Here is a 19,779-nt window from a genome sequence, read left to right as displayed (position 1 = left end):
GATTTGTGTTGGCTTTCCTTAGGCTGCTATATGCTCTTGTACCAAGTCAAAAATGGTGTGAATAGCAGGAAAGTAGGAGACTTGGAAATGGGATACTGCACTACAAGAGGTATCTTAAAGGTGTAAAAGTCTGTAACATCAAATGAGTTTGCCTTAATGGTACTGGAGATGAGGGGTGTAAAACCTGTTTTGCTCTATTTATGTTTACTGGAAAGAATCACAGGAGGAGACTTGTTTAAAGCTGTGAACTATCCCCAAAGGCTAAAACCAATCCTAAACCAGCCTCTTTGCACTCCAGTCTTCCTTAGCAAAGTTTCTACTCTGTCCCACCGCAACAGCAGCACACTCATGCCATCGGCCAGGCAATCCATTAAGGAAGTCATGGTGTCCCGTGTTAAACACGTGCCTCGTCGCCACAGCACCATCCCGGGATCTGGGAATACGATGAATTTTCCTTCCAAAGTAAGACACGAACGCAACGCCATGGACTTAAAAGACACCGCCACCATGGACGCAGACAATAGTGCATGGATTACCCCCATTTCTGCAGTGCAGAAAGGACACGATTTAGTATTACCTTTAAACCAGAGCAACCCAAACCCGCGCCCTAATGGCCCGCAGTTGAGTGCCAGCAAACGTCTTGCTGGACCGTGGCATTTTTGGGTCCAAATACGCCCTTTTCCCACCAACCAAACCACTCGTAGCCGAGCCCCCCCCCCCCCCCACGTCGCACCCCTCCTATTTAACTGTGTCTGTTACTGTACGGTGGTGACCGTTGTCGTGCTCATCGTCTTGTGCAACCCCGCAGCTGTACAAAAACCCCATTAATAAACCTTACCCCCCCCTTTTTTTTTCTACAAACCACAATCACGGCTCTTCACTTGGACCAAAGCCGATGGGGGGGAGGGGGGGGGTTGCCCTATCGCGACGCGCTCTGTCGCGACACGGAGGAAGAGGGGGTGAGCCCCGCGCAGGCGCGGTGAGGGAACACCATCGCGCATGCGCTGTGACCGCCCGCCTTCCGCCTTCCGGTGCGGGCCGGGCCCCTCACGGGTGCCCCCTCACCGCGGGCAGCGCTCGGCGCCGGGGCTGAGGGGAGCCGGGCCTGGGCCGCGGAGCTCCGGATCCCCGCATCCCCTCCCGCTGCTCGCCGGGCCCGGTGAGGGGGTGACCGCGGTGCTGGTGCTGTGAGAGCCGCGCCCCGAGCCGGGGTAGCGGCTATGGAGTGAGGGGGGTTATCCGGTTGCCGGCCCTGTGCTCAGAGTCGGTTTAAGGTGGTTCGTGAGGCGGTGTCAGCTGGTGCGTGAGGGGGGACGGGGCTCATGGGTGCAAGTTGAAGGCTGGAGAAGTCGGGTTCGCGCATTAATATCGCTTTTAGGCTTTAGGTATGTTGTTATCCTGTTATTTACCTCTATTGACAAGAGTTTTGAGGCTTTACATCTGTTATTTTCCCGTTCTGTATTGATAACAGCTTGAAGGTGGCAAGCAGATTGAAGGGGGTCACCTCTGCTTCCCAGTCTGCCTGTCCCAGGGCATGCCTCACAGTGTGAAGCGCTCTGTTGGCCTGACTGGTGTTGGGATGGAACAGTTGCATTCGTTTTATGATCTCTTAGTTATCTCAGCGCCCTTGACTTTAAATAAGCTCCTTCTCCATTATTCCTCACCTGGGGTAGGCATTTCGGGTTGTTGAGGGCCTCGCTGCTGTTGCTCAGGAGCAGGCCGGGGTGAAGCATGGACTCCCTGGATCACATGCTGACCGACCCCCTGGAGCTGGGACCCTGCGGGGATGGAGGCAGGACCCGCATCATGGAGGACTGCATGCTGGGCACCACCAGGGTCAGCCTGCCTGAGGACCTGTTGGAGGATGTGAGTAGCCTGCGGTGCTTTATCTTCACAGAGCCTTCATGAACGTGTTTAACTCTCTCCTATGGGGCTTAGAGAAAACTGGGAGGAGGGGAGTGTTTCTGACTGGCCTGGGGAAGAGCTCCAGCCTTCCTGTATCTGAAGGGGGATACAAGGGTGCTGGGGAGGGGCTCTGCATCAGGGGCTGTAGCGATAGAACAAGGGGTGACAGGTTCAGACTGAAACAGGGGAAGTTCAGGTCAGATCCAAGGCAGAAGTTCTTCCCTGTGAGGGTGCTGAGGCACCTCTTTACTACAGAGAGGTAAATGCTCCATCCCTGGCAGTGTTCAAGGCCAGGTTGCACACAGGGGCTTGGAGCAAGCTTCTCTAGTGAAAGGTGTCCCTGCCCATGGCAGGGGTTGGAACAGGATGAGCTTTAAGGTCCTTTCCAACCCAAACCAGCCTGGGATTCTGATTCTATGAAGACATCTTTTAATACTATTCTGATACATTCTTTTTCCTTTACTTTAAAATTGCCTTGAAGAAAGTACTGTTGGTTTCGAGTTGACTGTCTTGTTGCTATTAGTATCATAAATTCCTTCACTTTCCTCTTCATGCCCTGTTGTATTCTGCATTTGGTGAGACGCTGCCACGACTTGTGTTACTTCACCCCAGAGAGCCTTAAGGGCTAGAGGATTGTCCAGGACATCGACTCATTTCCTTCACTCTTGTTTTCGGCTTTCTTTAGCCCGAGATCTTCTTTGACGTTGTCAGCTTGTCTACGTGGCAGGAGGTGCTGACGGATGCCCAGCGAGAGCACCTGAAGAAATTCCTGCCTCGCTTCCCTGAAAACAACCGGGAGCACCAGAACAAGCTCATCACCGCCTTGTTCAGCGGCGAAAACTTCCGCTTCGGGAACCCGCTCCACATCGCCCAGAAGCTTTTCCGTGGTCAGTGAGTGTAACAAACACCGGGTGCTGTCGGGGTTCATGCCTCAGCTGGCGGTGAGGAACTCCAGTGCTTTTTACCTCTTCCAGATGGACACTTCAATCCCGAAGTGGTGAAGTACCGGCAGCTCTGTTTCAAGTCGCAGTACAAGCGGTACCTGAGCGCCCAGCAGCAGTACTTCTACCGGCTGCTCAAGCAGATCCTTGCTTCCCGCAACGTGAGTGTCATCGCTGCTTGAACTGGAAGGTTAAACTGAAAGAGGGGAGATTGGGATTAGACATTAGGAAGCTCTTTACTATGAGGGTGAGATGAGCTCTAAGGCAGAAGTTCTTCCCTGTGAGGGTGCTGAGGCGCTGGCACAGGGTGCCCAGAGAAGCTGTGGCAGTGTTCAAGGCCAGGTTGGACACAGGGGCTTGGAGCAAGCTGCTCTAGTGGAAGGTGTCCCTGCCTGTGGCAGGGGTTGGAACTTCATGAGCTTTAAGGTCACTTCCAGCCAAAACCAGGCTGGGAGTCTGTGCTTTCTTGTGTTTGGCAACAGATAATGTTGTCTTCACAACAAAGTGTCCTGGTATTTGTGCATTCACAATTCTCAGAGGTCTTTTCTTTCTGTGGGTTGCTTTTTTTTTGTAGCCCTTACGAGAATACCAGAATTGTTGTTTGCAGTTTTCAGGTTTTGAAACTCCCATAGCTCTTGCTTGTGTAGAGCATCTTTTGTCCATGCCCACTTTGTCCCGTTTCCTGCATTTGCCCCTTTACACCTTGTTGTCCTATTAACAAGTTATTCTGCCTTCATTTTCTACTGTTTCTGTCATTCTGAAACAAGTGAGGGTGCCCAGTATGTACTTATATGAATTTCCCAGCTTCATTGGCCACTGGTATGGAATAAATACAAACCCCTGATTATGATGCCTGTAAATCCATGATCAAATCTTCCTTTGTGAATGCTGTTCTCTGCTAACTGCTGAATATAGTCTCTGCATTGTAAATACTTGCCCACATAATTTCATTACACTTAGACATTGAATCATACAGGGTGCATGGATGGAGAGGAAAGTCTGTCTTTCCAAAACGCCCCACAGTGATGTGGGAAAAAGTATGTGGAAGTGTGTAGGAAGTCCATAGAATCACAGAGTTTTTTGGGTTGGAAGGGACTTCACAGCTCATCCAGTTGTGGCAGGGACACCTTCCACTAGAGCAGGTTGCTCCAAGCCCCGTCCAATTTGGCTTTGAACACTGCCAGGGATGGGGCAGCCACAGCTTCTCTGGGCAGAGTTATTTCCTCTGTAGCCATAAGGGGTGTAGAGTGTTTCCTTCAAAAGAGGCAGTGTTCCATGTCTGTGTTATGTATTTGACATGGAAGCTGCATAAGTGGATCTCAGAGCTATGATTAGGTTCTTCTCAACAGTCCAGGTACAATGACAGGGAGTTACTGCCATGTGTGCACAGGAAGGTGTGGGAATTTCACTTTGCCTTTTTCCTCCTTTTAATATTGGTCTAAAATGCTGGTCTTAAAATCAAGTGTGTGGCAGATACTGATACTGCTTGAGGGCTACCACTTCATAAAGAACTGAGGTACTTACCCCACGTTAAACTTGCTGAAAGCATGAGTTGAGCTTACCTGTTGTGGATTCCAATGCTATAGCTGAGACAACTAACATGACATGTGTTTCATCTTCCAGTACCTGCTGGAATTAGCCAGGAAAGGAGGCCCTGAGATGACCATGAGGAGGAAGCACTTCACACCCACCTATGACTCGGAAGAACGGGACAGACGGACACATCGGCGCTACCTGAAGATTCTGAGGGAAGTGAAAGAGGAGTGTGGAGACACCACCTTGTCTTCTGATGAAGAAGGTAATGCCTGCGTTGAGCTAAAGACTAGAGGTGTGAATGGAGAACAGCAGATTTTGATGTGGGAACAGTGTCTTTGATAGAAGGACTGAAACTGGACTCCAGTTTTTTGGCTGTGATAACAGAATTAATGTAGATTGGTGTTAGGAATTGCAGAGATATCTTTATTTCTGTGGTTTAGATCTAAGTGCCTGGCCTCCAAGTTCTCCATCACGTTGCCCAAGTCCACCAGTTCCTCTGAGAGTGATCCCCACGTTGTCAACCTTGGACATGAAAACAGCAGGTGAGAACCAAACTAGGGGTTGATACAGATTTAGGGGTGAGAATGATTTTGAGAGCCTGCAAGAATCAGTCTGAAAATTGATGGTTTGATGGGAAGTGTTGTAGTGCTTCATTTTTGCAGTCTCCAAAGGAGATGGCTCTTCCAGTTTAATCTTGTTGGCTCATCCTACTGAATCTTGTTCTCCTTGGAAGGCTGCTGATTTCTCTGTTATATGTTGCCTTTAAAGTCTGAGGCGTTAGCATAGTCGCGTTAGAAATATCTTGGTGTATATGTTACTGTAATCAAGTCTGTAAACCCTTCATGTGGCCCTGCTAGTTCTTGCTTCTCTTCACTTCCATACTTGCATCAGCAATGAAATCTGATGAACCAAGGAAGAAAGTATTGAAATAAACTGTTTGGTTAAAAGAAATTGGAGTAAGGAAAATTTTGTCATTGAAATTTAAGGATTGGTTGACATGGGAATGGACAGAAAATGGCATTCTGAGAAGTGTCTCGCTGTGCACATAACCTGAATAACATGTTTTTTCCCTGCAGACAAGATAGAAATTGGGGAGGATGATGTGAAGATGATGCTGAAGAAGCACCATGAGAAACGAAAACGGCACCCTGTAAGATGTTACAGAGTTGGGGGGGGTGGGACTGCATTTTAACTCTTAGTCTTCTCTCTGTTAGCCATAGAGCCCAGGGTACTTGTGGGTGGCAAAATGACTGCTACTTTTTGGGGTGCAGAGAAGCATCCTTCAGCCCTTTATTGTAACATGTATTTGGATGCCCTTCAGAACTTGGGTTATCTTCTGTACCCTCGTTGTTAGCTTCACACACTTTGTCCTTTCCCAGTTTTCATTTCTGTCCCGTTGTCCTGTGCAGGACCACCCTGATCTAGTTACAACAGACGTGACTCTTGAGGACATCATGACCCGAGTGAATGCTGGCAGGAAAGGTTCCTTAGCAGGTCAGTGCCTTGGACACCAGAATTGTGTACCACAGGGTATCCTGTGTGTAGGAAGAGCTCAGGAGGGATCTGGTCTTGATGGATTGTTGTATCCTTTTGCTCTTCACGTAGCTGCTGACCATGCTGCGGTTGGGAGTTGCTCCGTTTCAGTAGCTCACAGCCAACTCCAGTTCCCACTGAAGGTGCATTCAGCTAATTGATGACATGCCATTTGTATCTCTGCTCTCAGCAGCTCCTTTGCCTTTCTAATTTCATATAAAAACTAAAGGTTTTCTATTAAATCAGAGTGCATTGAAGGGAAACCCAAAGATTCATAGAAATGACTGGGAAGATGGAATAAATGATGTGTGAATGAGTCCTACCTACACGCTACCTACATTTCTGAATGGATGTTGAAATATATAGTTTATGACTCTCATTGAAATATGCTAAGAAGCTTTTTAATTGTCCTTCTTACCTTTTACATCTAAAGCTTTATTTGACCTTGCAACCCTCAAGAAAAAGGTGAAGGAAAAGGATGATAAGAAGAAAAAAAAGCTGAAGATTATTAAATCCGAGGTGGAAGATTTGGCTGACTCTCTTAGCAACGCAGATGGGATCCCATCAATGTCTCAGGATCCTTCCCCCATCCCCTTGTCATCTGTCAAAGAGGAGTAAGTGCTTCAGAGGCCCCAGTTTTCTGTGGGACTTCTGTAGGGTTTGGGTTTGTGTAGCTTGTGAAATGCATAGCTTTTATTGCTGTGTATGAAGGTGAATATTTACTCAGGGAACTTCCTCTGCTTGTGCTCTCTTTCATTTGCAGACCTCTCGAAGAGATGAAGCCATGCCTTGGAATAAATGAAATCTCTTCCAACTTCTTTTGCCTTCTTTTGGAGATACTGTATCTGGAAGGACCTGCTACTCTTTCTGTTGTAAGGAGCCACCCACTTATCTGGGAGCGTTTGCAGGGGATAGAGGGGTTTATGGCTGTGTAATGGTGATTCTTCTTCAGAGTTGTCCCACGTGGTAGTAGGTTACTTACTAAAGAGATGAAACCCTTTGGGAGTGCACACCACATCCTGTTGTAAACATAAATTTAGTCAGTTTAATCTGTAAGTCTTTCCATACGTATTCTTTAGGTCATGGTTAGATACATTCTGTATGTGAAGGGCAGAGATGGCGGGGAAGTTTCTTCCCCTTTGTGGTGTCTGTTGCCTGAAATACCTTGTGATGGTTACTTGAAAATGCCAGGTGATTATTTTCATACCTAAAAATCTCCTTGTCCCCTGGCTGTGTTCAGCTCTTTTCTATTCAAACAGCCATAAAGTGTGAGACCTTTAATAGAGTATTTCTTTTTCTCTCCAGCTTGAAGATAAAGTTCTAGATTGGCAATCTTCTCCTGCCAGTGCACTAAATAACTGGTTCTCCTTTGCCCCTAACTGGTCTGAACTGGTGCTACCCGCCTTGCAGTACTTGACGGGTGACAGCAGAGGTGAGAATGGCTGTTAACAATACTCATGATGCTTATACCTCAGTTCTGATCAGGGCTGGTTTATATTATAGAGTCATAGAATGGTTTGGGTTGGAAAGGACCTTAAGCTCATCCAGTTCCAGCCCTCTGCCATGGGCAGGGACACCTCACACTAGACCAGGTTGCTCCAAGCCCTGTTGAGCACTGCCAAGGATGAGGCATTTACCACTCCTTTGGGCGATCTGTGCCAGCTCAAATCAACGTTTAATTCATCACAACAATAAATCATTGTGCTGTTGACAGTGTTTCTGTGATGGGCTTCATGGCTTGTGGCAGGCCTGTTTTGTGTGTGGGTAGTAGATAAGACTCAGTTTGATTCCTGAGTATGCAAAAACATGTGTGGAAGTGCCTCTGGACAGTTTATCCTGCTCAGATCACACACTTCAGGTGGAAGCTTTGAAGCAGGAAGAAATGAATTGTCTTTGGAGATGATAAAACATAAACTAGATGATGCCTTGAGCAAGCCCCTGGAAACATGTAGTTGGCTTTGACCCGAGGCTCAAGCTGCAGGCGTTCCTTTCCAACTAAATTACTCTGTGGCTCTCACTTGCTTAGTGGGAAGTTTTAAAGGGATAGACAGTGTGGATTGTAGTGGCCTTTGCAGGAGGAATATTTGATGTTCTCTGTAATACTGGTGAATACTCTAAACCCTGAGTCTGCTTCCCATGAGCCTAGGGATAGTTACCATACAGTAACAGTTCCCGGTGTCTCACAGCATAAACAGGATCTCAGTGAAAGACTCATTATCCTGTTCTGTCCTTTTCTTGTGCTTGCACTGTTACTGTGAGATGTTTACCTTCCCTTTGGGCGAGTCTAGATGTAGAGGTGCCCTTCACTTGAAGTGCTTTATCTGTCCTTATGAGTCTAACTCAACAGCTTGCACTACCACAGTAGGATCTGGGTGGTTGGATGACTGTACGATGTCTCTGACACAGGCACTTTTCATTGTAGATGTTCCTTCCAGCTTCTCCCCTTATGTTGAATTCAAGGAGAAAACTCAGCAGTGGAAATTGCTTGGTGAGTATTTCATGTTCTGGGATTTCCACTCTAGGACAGTTTTGTTGTTCTCTTCAGGACTCTACTTTTCAGACAGATCTGTTAATTCGTTTGTTGGACCTTTTCCTTTATCTGAGCACAGATGTGGTTTGGATTTGAGGTTAGTATGAGCAGACAGAGGTTAGTTGGGATTTGAGGTTAGTATGAGCAGCAGGCAAGTAGTGAACAAAGGCACTGGACTGTATTTATGTCGCTGACCTAACAGTAACGCCCTTCAAATCTGAACACCTTCATGTTTTCCTTCTGTGGAGCATCCCTTCTGGTTGTTCTGAGTAGTTATTAATTCTTACAAATGAATTAAGCTCCTCTGTGGAGCAAACTGATACTGTTCTCATTCTTAGAAACTAAAGAGCAAATTGATAATCAACGTGCCTAGGCTCGTACTGACTGAATTACAGATGGCTTGTGGTTATGTTTGTTCATTTAGCTGCTAGCAAGAGTTTTCCATTCTTAACTATAACAATTCCAGCAATCAGATTTATAGGTTTCAAGTGGCAGAGATTTGGAGTCGGGAAGCAATTCCTCTGGTCCCTGCCACGGTTTTTGGTGGAAGTTATGCAGAAATGTGTTTCTGCTCCTGGACTCGGTGACTGGAATTATCTGGAGAGAAGGAACCATCTGCAAGTATTAGGTGGCTGTGACTCAAACAGTGCCTTGCCCACTATGTAGGGAGTTGAAACAGGGTCCTTTGTACCAACACGGGGGAATAACAGGGTTTTAGCACTTTTGTACACCCTGGATGTCTTCAGGTATTGAAATTGGAGCATCTGTGGTGTGGGAGATGCCTTGTGACTGGTGAGGCATAGAGAGGGGAAAGCAGTAAGAGGCGGCTTTATAACAAATAAAGGACTTATGTTTCCTATTTTCCCTGATTTCTTGGACTAGGTACGTGCCAAGATCATGAGAAGGAGTTGGCAGCACTCTTTCAGCTCTGGTTGGAGACCAAAGACCAGACTTTTTTCAAAGTGAGTCAGAAACATTATCGCCTTCCCCAGCACAAAACCTGGCAGGGTTATATCCAGCACTGACATTTCTCTGCTTTCTGATAGGAAAATGAAGACAGCTCAGATGCCACCATGCCGGTTCCTAGAGTGTAAGTAACTAATACTGCTTGGCAGCTTCTGCAGCGTGTGTTGCAGCTGTGAAGTTTGGTCCTTGCTCCTCTGGATCTGAAGGGCTGGTTGCTTAAAGTGATTTCTCATCGTGGGGCAGGAGGGAACTTGCTAGTGTGATGGTATAAATGCAGTAACTTCACAAAACCAGCTGGTTTTCTCCAGGTTTGCATGTATTATCAGAGCAAGCCTGTAATCTAACTTATGTCCTGGTGAGGAGACTATTTCCAGTCCTGGCTTACCTTCAGGTAGCACATAGAGCATATTTTAAGATCTCTTATTTATATTAACATTAATGCTTTCAGAAATTGGTCAGAGGGATTTGCAGAAAGCATGAGGTGACTCATCCTTTGGGATGTTCTTTGGGACTGTTGTTGCTCAGAACTGATGGTGACCTTTGTTTCAGAAGGACTGACTACGTAGTCCGCCCTAGCACCGGAGAGGAGAAACGTGTGTTTCAGGAGCAGGTAAGAAGAAAATCCTCTTGGTTTTAAATGCACATGTGGAAACAAATGGCTGCTGAAGAGAATTGATATGGGATGGCAGTTTTATACTCTACACAAACTTTGTTAATGCAGTTTCTTCTCTCTTGCAGTAAGTATCTAGGCCTTAATTACGACTTGCTAACATAGACTGGCTGCTCACTTCAAAACCATCTGTATTTCCAATGAGTACTGGGCAAAATTCATTTAAATGGGTAGTACCAACCTTTCAATCTCCTATTCTATCCCCCAGCGTATGAGGATGACTTGTCTCTAGAACTGTTGAGCAGAAGTGCAAGCAGAAGACATGTGGCCATAAGTGCACCCAAGCATGTAGTTATCTTCTCTATCTTAGTAGGTGCAAGTTGGAAAACCCTAGGAAATCTCTTTTACCGCATTAGAGGAGGAAGAAAGGGTTTCTTGTTGCTGGGGGAAGGGTGTTTGGTAGGCAGAAGGTGTACCTCTGACACCTCCCCAGTCTGTGCAGCTGCTTAACAATGAACCACATGTATTGCACCTGCACGCTTTGGTTTAGGTGGTGCTTTATCTTGTTGAAGTAGTCTGTGATCCACAGTAAGTTTATGCAGTAGTGTTTGAGCCTTTAGCTTTTAGAAAAGCTTGCTTTCTATTATTTTTAAAAGCTTTTTTTTATTATCATTCTAGAGAGTGGATTTCAGTTATTATCATTCTAGAGAATGATAATAACTGAAATACAAACGTGGCAGAAGCCTTAAGACTTTGCTCCTTATGTTTCCTGCTAAATCCAGTCTTCTTGTTCCCAAACACAGGAGCGTTACCGTTACAGCCAGCCCCACAAAGCCTTCACTTTCCGTATGCATGGCTTTGAGTCAGTTGTTGGTCCTGTGAAGGGGGTGTTTGACAAGGAAACTTCCTTAAACAAAGCCCGAGAGCATTCCCTGCTGCGCTCAGACAGACCAGCGTATGTCACCATCTTGTCCCTTGGTAAGGTGATGGCCAGGAAAAGGTGTTTCAGAATGAAAGAGGCTCCTTGACTCCTCAAATAATGAGTTTAGGAGTCTGCATTATGAAGGGAAACAGTGGGCAGAATGGGGTGATGTAAGTGAAGAAGAAATAAATTACATGGAATAGAGGTGATGAAGTTCTTCCATGTGAGGGTGGTGAGGCACTGGAATGGGTTACCCAAAGAAGCAGTGAATGCTTCATCCCTGGCAGTGTTCAAGGCCAGGTTTTGCAGAGCCGTGGGTGACATCGTTTAGTGTGAGGTGTCCCTGCCCATGGCAAGGGGTTGGGACCGAGCAATCGTAAGGTCCTTTCCAACCCAAACCATTCTGTGATTTTATGAAGTGCTGGGAACAGGAATAAGTAGAAAAGAAAGCAGCTGTATGCTGCTGTTGATCTGGGAGAAAATGGGAAGTGGCGAAGAGAGTCTCCACTCAAGACTCGCTTAACTGGAAAACAAGTGGTGGTTTCAGTTCCCTGAAGTCTTTCTGTGGTTCAGCTCACCACTCCTAGCACAAAGCTGGCACAGTGGATGTACGTTAAAAAGGTCCTTTATAATCTCTGCTCATACCTCTGAGGGATCATGGGGACTAGGTGTCAGTGAGCACTGTGAGAGCAGGGATAAGAAAGCAGTACCCAAACGTGTCTGCTGAAGTACCTGAATGCAGCTGCAAGTTTTAAGCTCTGACTTTGTGTTTCAGTTCGTGATGCTGCTGCTCGCCTTCCTAATGGAGAAGGAACTCGTGCTGAAATCTGTGAGCTGCTGAAAGATTCCCAGTTCTTGGCTCCTGATGTCACAAGTGCTCAAGTAAGTTGATTTTTATGTCTGGCCTCAGACAGATTCTCCCTTAAATACACTGCACAGACCCAGGCAGTGTTCCGTAGCTAAGGCTTGATGATTTTTGCCCTGCTTTGGTTAGGAAAAGGGAGCTGTGTACTACTCTGTGCTTCTGCAAACCTGCACCAAACTCAGGATGATAGAAAAACCAGCCAGAAAAGCCATAGAATTAGCACTGTGCCATCAGAAACAGTTCAGAAACAGTTGATTTTCAGAGCTTTTAGCTTCAGTGGAAGCTCCATTTAACCCAAGGTGGCAAACAGCTCCCTGTGCTGCTGCTCTCAGTCAGTTCTTCCTCAGATGAGAACTGCTAGCAGCTTACTGAGGTTTTACTTTGTGGTTTGTGCCTTTTGGCTAGCCCAAGCAGAGACATAATGCTGTGAATCCTGCACTTTCAGGTTAACACTGTTGTTAGCGGTGCTCTGGATCGATTACACTATGAGAAGGATCCCTGTGTGAAATACGACATTGGACGCAAGTTGTGGATCTACCTGCACCGGGACAGGAGTGAGGAAGAGTTTGGTAAGTCCAATCTTCCAGAGCAGTGTGTCAGTTTGAAGCATTTCTATGTAAAATAGGATGCTCTGTGCAATGTATGTATACTCACAACTTCTTGTGGGTCTTATTTTCAGCCTTTTGTGGCTAATTTGACTTGGTATTTTTACTCTGCACTATTGCATGACCGTGTGTGTTCAGTTTCTTGTCTGAAGACGAGCTAACACTTCTGAACCGGCCCCTCTTAAATCAGTTTGCTCATGTCCAGGAGCTCTAACTGTTTATTTGGATTTGCAGAACGGATCCACCAGGCTCAAGCAGCTGCAGCAAAGGCCAAGAAAGCTCTTCAGCAGAAGCCAAAACCTCCAGCTAAAATGGTAAATCAGGTTTGCACAGATGCTTTTGGGATTGGGAAGGAGATACAGGCTTCATTTAATCCTTAAATGCTGCATCCATAGTGGCTGGTGGAAATCACACATTTGAGTTATTGATTCTTTATGGGTATAAATGTCAGTGTTGGTCTAGCACCAGTGCACAAAACGAAGAGGGAAAGAGGGAACTTTGCTCCTCCAGCTCCTGCTGTTCTCCTCACTGTTGTCAACAGAGAGGTCAGTGGAATTCATTTGTGCCCCTTATCTTAGGGATGGCCTTTCAGATCTCATTTTAAGGTCAATCTGTAGCAGAGTGTGTGAAACACGTCTTCTGCTCCCCACCTTGCTGTGCTGAAGCTGTTTGGGTTCGGATGTCTTTTTGTTGGTTTTGATATCAAATATCAGTAAAGTAATTGCTGTTGGCAAATTAACCAAGGTGGAAATGTGCACCTTAGGAATGTTTGTCACAGCTGAGATGCACTTTGCCCTGAGGATAGGAGCAGCCAAACGCACCATCCCACTTGTGGCTGCACTTGAGGGTGGCAGACATGTGTGAGGTCAGGATATAGCACTGAGGCATCAATCACAGCCATACAGAGCTCAGCTTAAAGTGCTCAGCTCACTCAAACCCAGTTTTTGGGAGGACCTTCACTCTTGCCATGGTTTCTTTGCAGAAGTCCAGCAGCAAGGAGAGTTCAGTGAAAGCAGTCCCCAGCAGCACATCAGAGCCCAGCCAGCTGAGCCTGAGTGACTCCAGCATGCCACCAACTCCTGTGACTCCTGTGACACCAACTGCACCAGCATTACCAGCAACACCTATTTCACCCCCTCCAGTGTCTGTGGTTAGCAAGAGCGTATCTAGTGCTGCATCAGAGCCAGCAAAACCCAGCCAAAGGTATTTCTGCTGTCTCATACATCACTTGTCAATGTTGCTGCTCCTTTCTCAGTCATTTCTACTTCTTTGCTCACCCGCTGGCTTTGTCTTTCCCATAGTGTTCTTCTGGTATCATCCCCTACCATGCCACAGCTGGGGACATTGCTTTCCACAGCCCAGAGTTCACAGCCTGGGCCACAGGCACCTCCCACCCGGGTGGTCAGTCACACTACGTCCTCAGGGCTGCCACAGGTCCGGGTGGTCACTGCTCAGTCCAGCCTCCCAGCCGTGTCTCAGCAAGCCCCAGTGGTAACCCAGCAGCAGCAGCCTACATCAGTGCCTCAAATCCGTGTTCCAGCTACAGCCACGCAAACCAAAGTGCTCCCTCAGGTGAGTTTGGCTGTGTGGAAGTGGTGGGTGACTCTGACTCCTCATCTTGACTGCTTCTAGTGTTTTGGTGTGGTGTTTTTCGCTTGGAGTGAGCAGTACAGGAAAAAGTCCATAGAACTTGCAAGCTAAAGCACAATATAAAGAAGAATTAGACTGTTAGTACTGTGTTAGTGCACTCACAGGCTGCCTGTGTGTCTTGCTGTAGGCAGTGATGACTCTCCCAGTGAAAACTCAAACCAGCCCAGTGCAGGTGCAAAGACCAGGAAGCTCCGTGACAGGACAGACAGGCATCACTGTGACAGGACTGTCTGCAGCGCCCAGTCCTGCTGTCAAGCCAGTAACCAGCTCTCCAGGCAGTTCTGCTACAAGCACGTCCTCCACCACTGTCATCCAGAATGTGGCTGGCCAGAACATCATCAAGCAGGTGAGAGGGAGAGACAAGGAGTTTGGCTCTGCAACCCAGTTGTTTCCTGTTTGCCATGACAGATGTGACAGCAGATGTGAAAAGATAAAGCTGTTGTGAGCCACAATGCTGTATGAATTGATTTACCATGCAGATTTAGATAGTTGTTGACCTGGTATATTAGAGCCTGTGCAGTATAGAGTACAGATGCATCCTGGTTTTGGCTGGGATATTAATTTTCCTCCTAATAGCTAGTGGTTTGGCTTTAGTCTGAAAGTGAAGTTGATAACGTGTTATCAGTGCGTTAGTGCAGGTTCTTTAATGAACCATCTTCACATGTTGATGTGTCCTTCATCTTGTTTGGAAAAGAAATCAGCTCCACGGTATTCCAGGTTGTATATGGTTTTGGGAATGCCATCTGATAGTCAACCAAAACTGTTTTTTGAGTAGCATACCTGAGTGCTGGCATCATTTTGCTTCAATTCTGATGGGAGCACACACCATCCTATAGGGAAGTTCTACTTGGACTGCATCCTGGTTTGATAAAGCCATTGCTCTGGTCTCTTCCAGGTGGCTATCACAGGGCAGCTTGGCATGAAGACCCAGCCGGGAAGTGGCATCCCCCTCACAGCGACCAACTTTCGGATCCAGGGGAAGGATGTGTTGCGCCTCCCCCCGTCCTCCATCACCACCGATGCCAAGGGCCAGACTGTGCTGCGGATCACCCCGGACATGATGGCCACGCTGGCCAAATCTCAAGTCACTACAGTCAAACTGACTCAGGACCTCTTCACGGCAGCTGCAGGAAGCAGCACCAGTGGGAAAGGCATCTCTGCAACCTTGCACGTGACATCCAATCCTGTCCAGGCTGCTGATTCTCCAGCCAAGACGAGCACGGCCACTTCTGCTTCTTCCAGCCCAGCTGGAAGCACAGTGGTTAAAGTGACTCCTGACTTAAAGACTGCAGAGCCAACAAGCTCTGCTTTCCGACTGATGCCTGCGCTGGGCATGACTGTGGCAGATCAGAAGAGCAAAGCCATCACTACGGTGGCATCCACTGAGGCCAAGCCAGCTGCTACCATAAGAATCGTGCAGGGGCTGGGGGTGATGCCCCAAAAAGCTGGGCAGACTATTACTGTAGCTACTCACACTAAGCAAGCACCCTCCTCCTCAGCAGTGAGCGTGCCTGGCACAGTCCATACCTCAGCTGTCTCCTTACCAACCATGAGTGCCACAGTGTCCAAAGCAGTTGCTGTGGCCTCGGGAGCTGGTGGGACTCCCATAACCATAAGCACAGGAGCCACTGCTGTGCGGCAGGTACCCGTCAGCACCACAGTAGTATCTACATCCCAGGCAGTAAGTAATGCTAATGTTTCTCTGGAGGTGGGTGAGAAAGGGCAATGCTGAAATACGGTGGTTTGGGTCTGAAAACCATCCACAGGGTACTGTGGAAGCTGGGTCTGTAACTAGCTTTGTGGTGGTGGAAGTACAGCTAAATGCTGGATGACCAGGAAACAGCTATGTCCTCCCTCTGAAATAAACTTTGCTTATCTGTACCATGTGCAGCTCAGCCTTGCACCTCTGAAATCATTTCCCTTGGAGTGGTGCCAGAACTAGAAGTGCTTGTTACTTGTATTAACTTCTTTTTACCAATTTTCCCCATTTAATGCCATTTTAATGCCCAGAGCAGAAGGCACCATAAATTGGATCATGAAAGCTGCATTACGATAGCTTCCTAAGGGTAAAAGTTATGGCTGCAATGATCCTTCCCAGTGTGCCAAGATGCTGCAGGTTTTCAGGGCCGTGAAGATGGAGGTGAATTGCAACGAGCCTAAAATGGAACATAGATTCCCTCAGCAAAGCTGCTGTTGGTTTCTACTCCCAGGGCTCCTAAAAAGCAAGCTGAGCAGTAATTGCATGTTGTCAAGCAGTTTCTCTGCTAAACGTCCTGTGGCTCCTCATGTGTTCTTCAACTTCTCTAGGGGAAGCTACCAGCACGAATAACAGTGCCTCTGTCAGTGATCAGCCAGCCAGTGAAAGGCAAGAGCGTGGTGACTGCCCCCATCATCAAGGGCAACCTTGGGGCCAAGTGAGTACTTTGCATCCAGTAGTTTGGCTTTAGAGATAGGCCAGGGAGGGTCTGTGTTCAGCAGGTTCCTGGGGAACAGAAGGTGGAATAGACCTGTAGTCTGTTAATAGGTCCACTGGCTGCAAGAACTGAAGGAATATGGTGTCTGGCTGTGAGAACAGTCTTAGTTTATGTGCCCTGAGACATAAACTAGCAAATACACTGAAGAAAAATCGATCTTTGCCTTGAAACAAGCTATTAGATCAGTTCTGTGTGTTGGAGCAAGAATTAACCTGGTGACAGACCTAAAACCACATGTAAACTGAAGCCATCTCTGCTAAAGAAACCAGGGATGTGTGAACTGCCTCAGTGAAAATCCCTCTGGCATTCAGATGCTGAAGTCTTTCCCTTTATTCTTCCATAAATTCTGGTCATGTTTCCCTTAGCTAATATTTGAAGGCAGAATTCTGCATGCTTGGCTATTTCTGTGTTCCTTCAGAAGCGCTGTGGTCAAATCAGAGTAACCCAGTGATGTGCATGGTGCAGAACTGGGGTATAATTTCATGTGAAAGTAATTAAAATAGCAATAAACTTGTTTATTGGCCAGTTTTGTGGGGAAAACACTACTTAAAATCATTAATAAGTAACTTTCATCCCCTAGCAAGTGAAGAACAACTTGTGAATATAAAAGACCTACCCTGCTATGCTGTTCACTAACCATTCCAAATTCTCCTTCCTTTAGCATCAGTGGCTTAGGAAGAAATATCATTCTGACTACGATGCCAGCAGGGACAAAACTGATTGCTGGGAACAAGCCTGTGAGTTTCCTGACTGCACAGCAGCTCCAGCAGCTCCAGCAGCAAGGCCAGGCCACGCAGGTAATGGCAGCTGGACTGAGGGTTACCATTTGCTTTATTAGGATTTAGCATTTCCATGAGGATTTAACACTTTGACACGTGGCGTTCCATAAAAAGTACAGGTAGACAGCATTAGTGTCTGCACTAAGCATGTGCAGTGCATCATCTCCTTCACCTTCCCTCCATCCACATATGGGTCTTGAAGTGCTGATAGTATAATGAAAGTAAACCCAAAACTCCTGTCAGGAGGTGTCCCCAACTGCTTGAAGGATTGCTTGTAGACATACTTTGCCTTCTGTGGATCACCATCTCTGGAAGAAACCACATCACTGCCTCGGTATCCCTCTTAGTGTGTGGAAACTGAAGTGTTCTGTAATTCCAAAGAATTAAATCTTCATTGATGGCTGCTAGAAACAAGTCTGATAAGTGAACTATCCAATGGATCCAAGTCCTTCTTTAGAAAACCCGTAAAAGCAGCTGACATGTAGGTTTTTATTCCAACTAGTTTTTAGGTCTCCAACTCTAATCCTGAAATCCCTTCCCACCATCCCACATGAACAGTGGATGGAGCGATCTCCTTGTGACATACTCTGTTCTTGATGCATTTCGGTGTTTGGTCTTGTTCATCGACGGGAACGTCTGCTGGCAGCAGAAGCAGATGACGTGCTTCAGAGCGTGACACCAGCGCAGTGTGTCACTAGGTTGTTCTTGACATGAGCTGAGTTCTTCCCTTTCCATTTCAAACAGGTGCGAATTCAAACAGTTCCAGCCTCCCACCTCCAGCAGGGAACAGTGTCTGGCTCCACTAAAGCAGTTTCCACTGTGGTTGTGACAACAGCTCCATCTCCAAAACAGACCCAAGACCAGCTGTGAACACTGGTTAGAAAACGGATCGCTGTCCAGGAGCTTCCCTGAGACCACCGTCACCCTCCATCCCACCACCCAAGACAGCTTAACCACAGCCATGGCGAGGGATGGGACTGGATTCTGTCACGTTGCCTGTTTGGAGTCAGCATTGTGATGTCTAGGTAGCAATCCACAGCAAGAGATGCTGTACCTACAGAACAAAATGTTTCAGTTTGGATACATAGAGCCAAGTTCGGTGGCACTGATTAAGGAACATCTTCCTTTCCTTTGGTCTCTTCCCGTCCAAGGGGCTTTTTGTGAATAGCATTTCTGTTCATTCTGGGTTGTAGACAAAGCACCTGAGCTTGGGCCTTCCTTAACCAGGGAGATGTGTTTGGAAGGGGTTAATCAGTGGCTTTTCAGATTCCTGAAGAAGATGCTCCTTTTGCTGGAGTCAATATAGGTGACTTAGGCTGGTGGCTCAGGCGCCAGTTTGGAACACGGCCTGGAAGTAGACCCCTAATGCATTCAGCATCCTATTTATAGACTTTTAAAGTAGCTCTTCCCAATCCCTGAGCTCAAACTCCTTTTGAACAGATCCTGCTTCCATGTCAAAGGCAGGAGGAGAGTCAAGACGGTTTATGGCTGTAATAGAGCGAGTAACCATGGCGAAGAGTGTGGAGCGGAGGAGATAGAGGAAGTCATGGGATGAGCAAGCCTGGCAGCAGATGCAGTGGAAATGTTCACCAGAAGGATCCTCCTTTACTTGTCTTCAACAAATAAACCCTTTTTCAGTCAAAAAAGACTGCAGCTGGTTATAAAAGTATGGCATATGCTTTCAGCTGTACCCAGCGTGTGGTATCTTGGGCTCGGCAGGAATATTTTAACCCATGATCCTGGCCTTTAGTTTTGGTTTTACCTTTGCAGTTTTATCTCTATGTAAATTTGTTTGAAGTTTGCACATCCCAGAGATGAATTTGTGGCTGTTCTGATGTGTCCTTGAAGCTTCCTTGGAGTGAGCTCAGAAGATGTGTTGGACCAGGAGAAGAATAAAAGTGCAGAAAGCCTCACAGATCTCTTTGCCACCTCCTTTTGGTTTTGTACAGCTTGTTTTTTGTGTACAATGACTGTCTGGCTTGCCAAGGGCTAATAGATTGTCCATCTTCTCTGTAAGATGGTTTTTAACCTGGTTTCTCTTGTAGTCTTTTTTCTTGACCTGTGTGATTGAATGTAATCTGCTGAAGGAACCCAGTCTTGGAGTTCAGCACTTTTCCAGTGCTGGGCTGGGGCTGTGTCCTGCACAATATCTAACCTACTTCAGGGGTAGGTTAGAGGAAATGGGGTATTTCAGTAACAAAAGAGGGAATAAGCAGAGCACATCAGTACACCATTTGAAAGCAAGCACTTGAATTACAGTTCAGACACCTCAGGAACAGCATTTGGAGGGATGAAGGGACTTTGTACCTTTCTTGTACATTAACTGAGGAGGCAGCAGGAGGGCTGTGGTTTGGGAGGGAAGTGGGAATGCTCTTAATCCCTTTTAGTTGTGAAGTTAAAATAAGAAACTAAAGAGGTGACAAGTGACTTCCTGATCTGTGAAAGAGTCCCTCTGGATTCAAA

At 46.8% G+C, this 19,779-nt stretch overlaps 1 protein-coding gene across 2 annotated transcripts; it reads left to right on the top strand.

Annotated features, from left to right (window-relative positions):
- Positions 1-1,691: 1,691 nt before the first annotated feature.
- On the top strand, positions 1,692-19,348 carry NFRKB (nuclear factor related to kappaB binding protein). 2 transcript variants are annotated; one of them, XM_062619926.1, is made up of 25 exons: positions 1,692-1,866; positions 2,591-2,792; positions 2,880-3,007; positions 4,470-4,644; positions 4,823-4,924; positions 5,459-5,532; positions 5,792-5,876; positions 6,349-6,529; positions 6,679-6,787; positions 7,221-7,347; positions 8,338-8,403; positions 9,328-9,407; positions 9,492-9,535; positions 9,964-10,021; positions 10,825-10,999; positions 11,719-11,825; positions 12,254-12,377; positions 12,648-12,727; positions 13,396-13,616; positions 13,715-13,985; positions 14,191-14,409; positions 14,959-15,744; positions 16,371-16,477; positions 17,199-17,334; positions 18,061-19,348. In XM_062619926.1, exons 1-25 carry the CDS (start codon positions 1,732-1,734, stop codon positions 18,184-18,186), a joined length of 3,918 nt encoding a protein of 1,305 aa, XP_062475910.1. In that variant the 5' UTR covers positions 1,692-1,731; the 3' UTR covers positions 18,187-19,348. The 2 variants fall into 2 exon arrangements, with proteins under 2 accessions (XP_062475910.1, XP_062475909.1); XM_062619925.1 differs by having other exon boundaries at positions 9,961-10,021.
- The last annotated feature ends 431 nt before the right edge of the window (positions 19,349-19,779 follow it).

The sequence above is a fragment of the Pezoporus occidentalis genome, unplaced genomic scaffold (genome assembly GCF_034315485.1).
Source record: "Pezoporus occidentalis ecotype Australia unplaced genomic scaffold, CSIRO_AGI_Poc_V1 ctg216, whole genome shotgun sequence".
NCBI classification, from domain to species: Eukaryota; Metazoa; Chordata; class Aves; order Psittaciformes; family Psittacidae; genus Pezoporus; species Pezoporus occidentalis.
The sequence above is the reverse complement of the archived record's forward strand: the minus strand, read 5'-3'. Positions and strand labels throughout refer to the sequence as shown.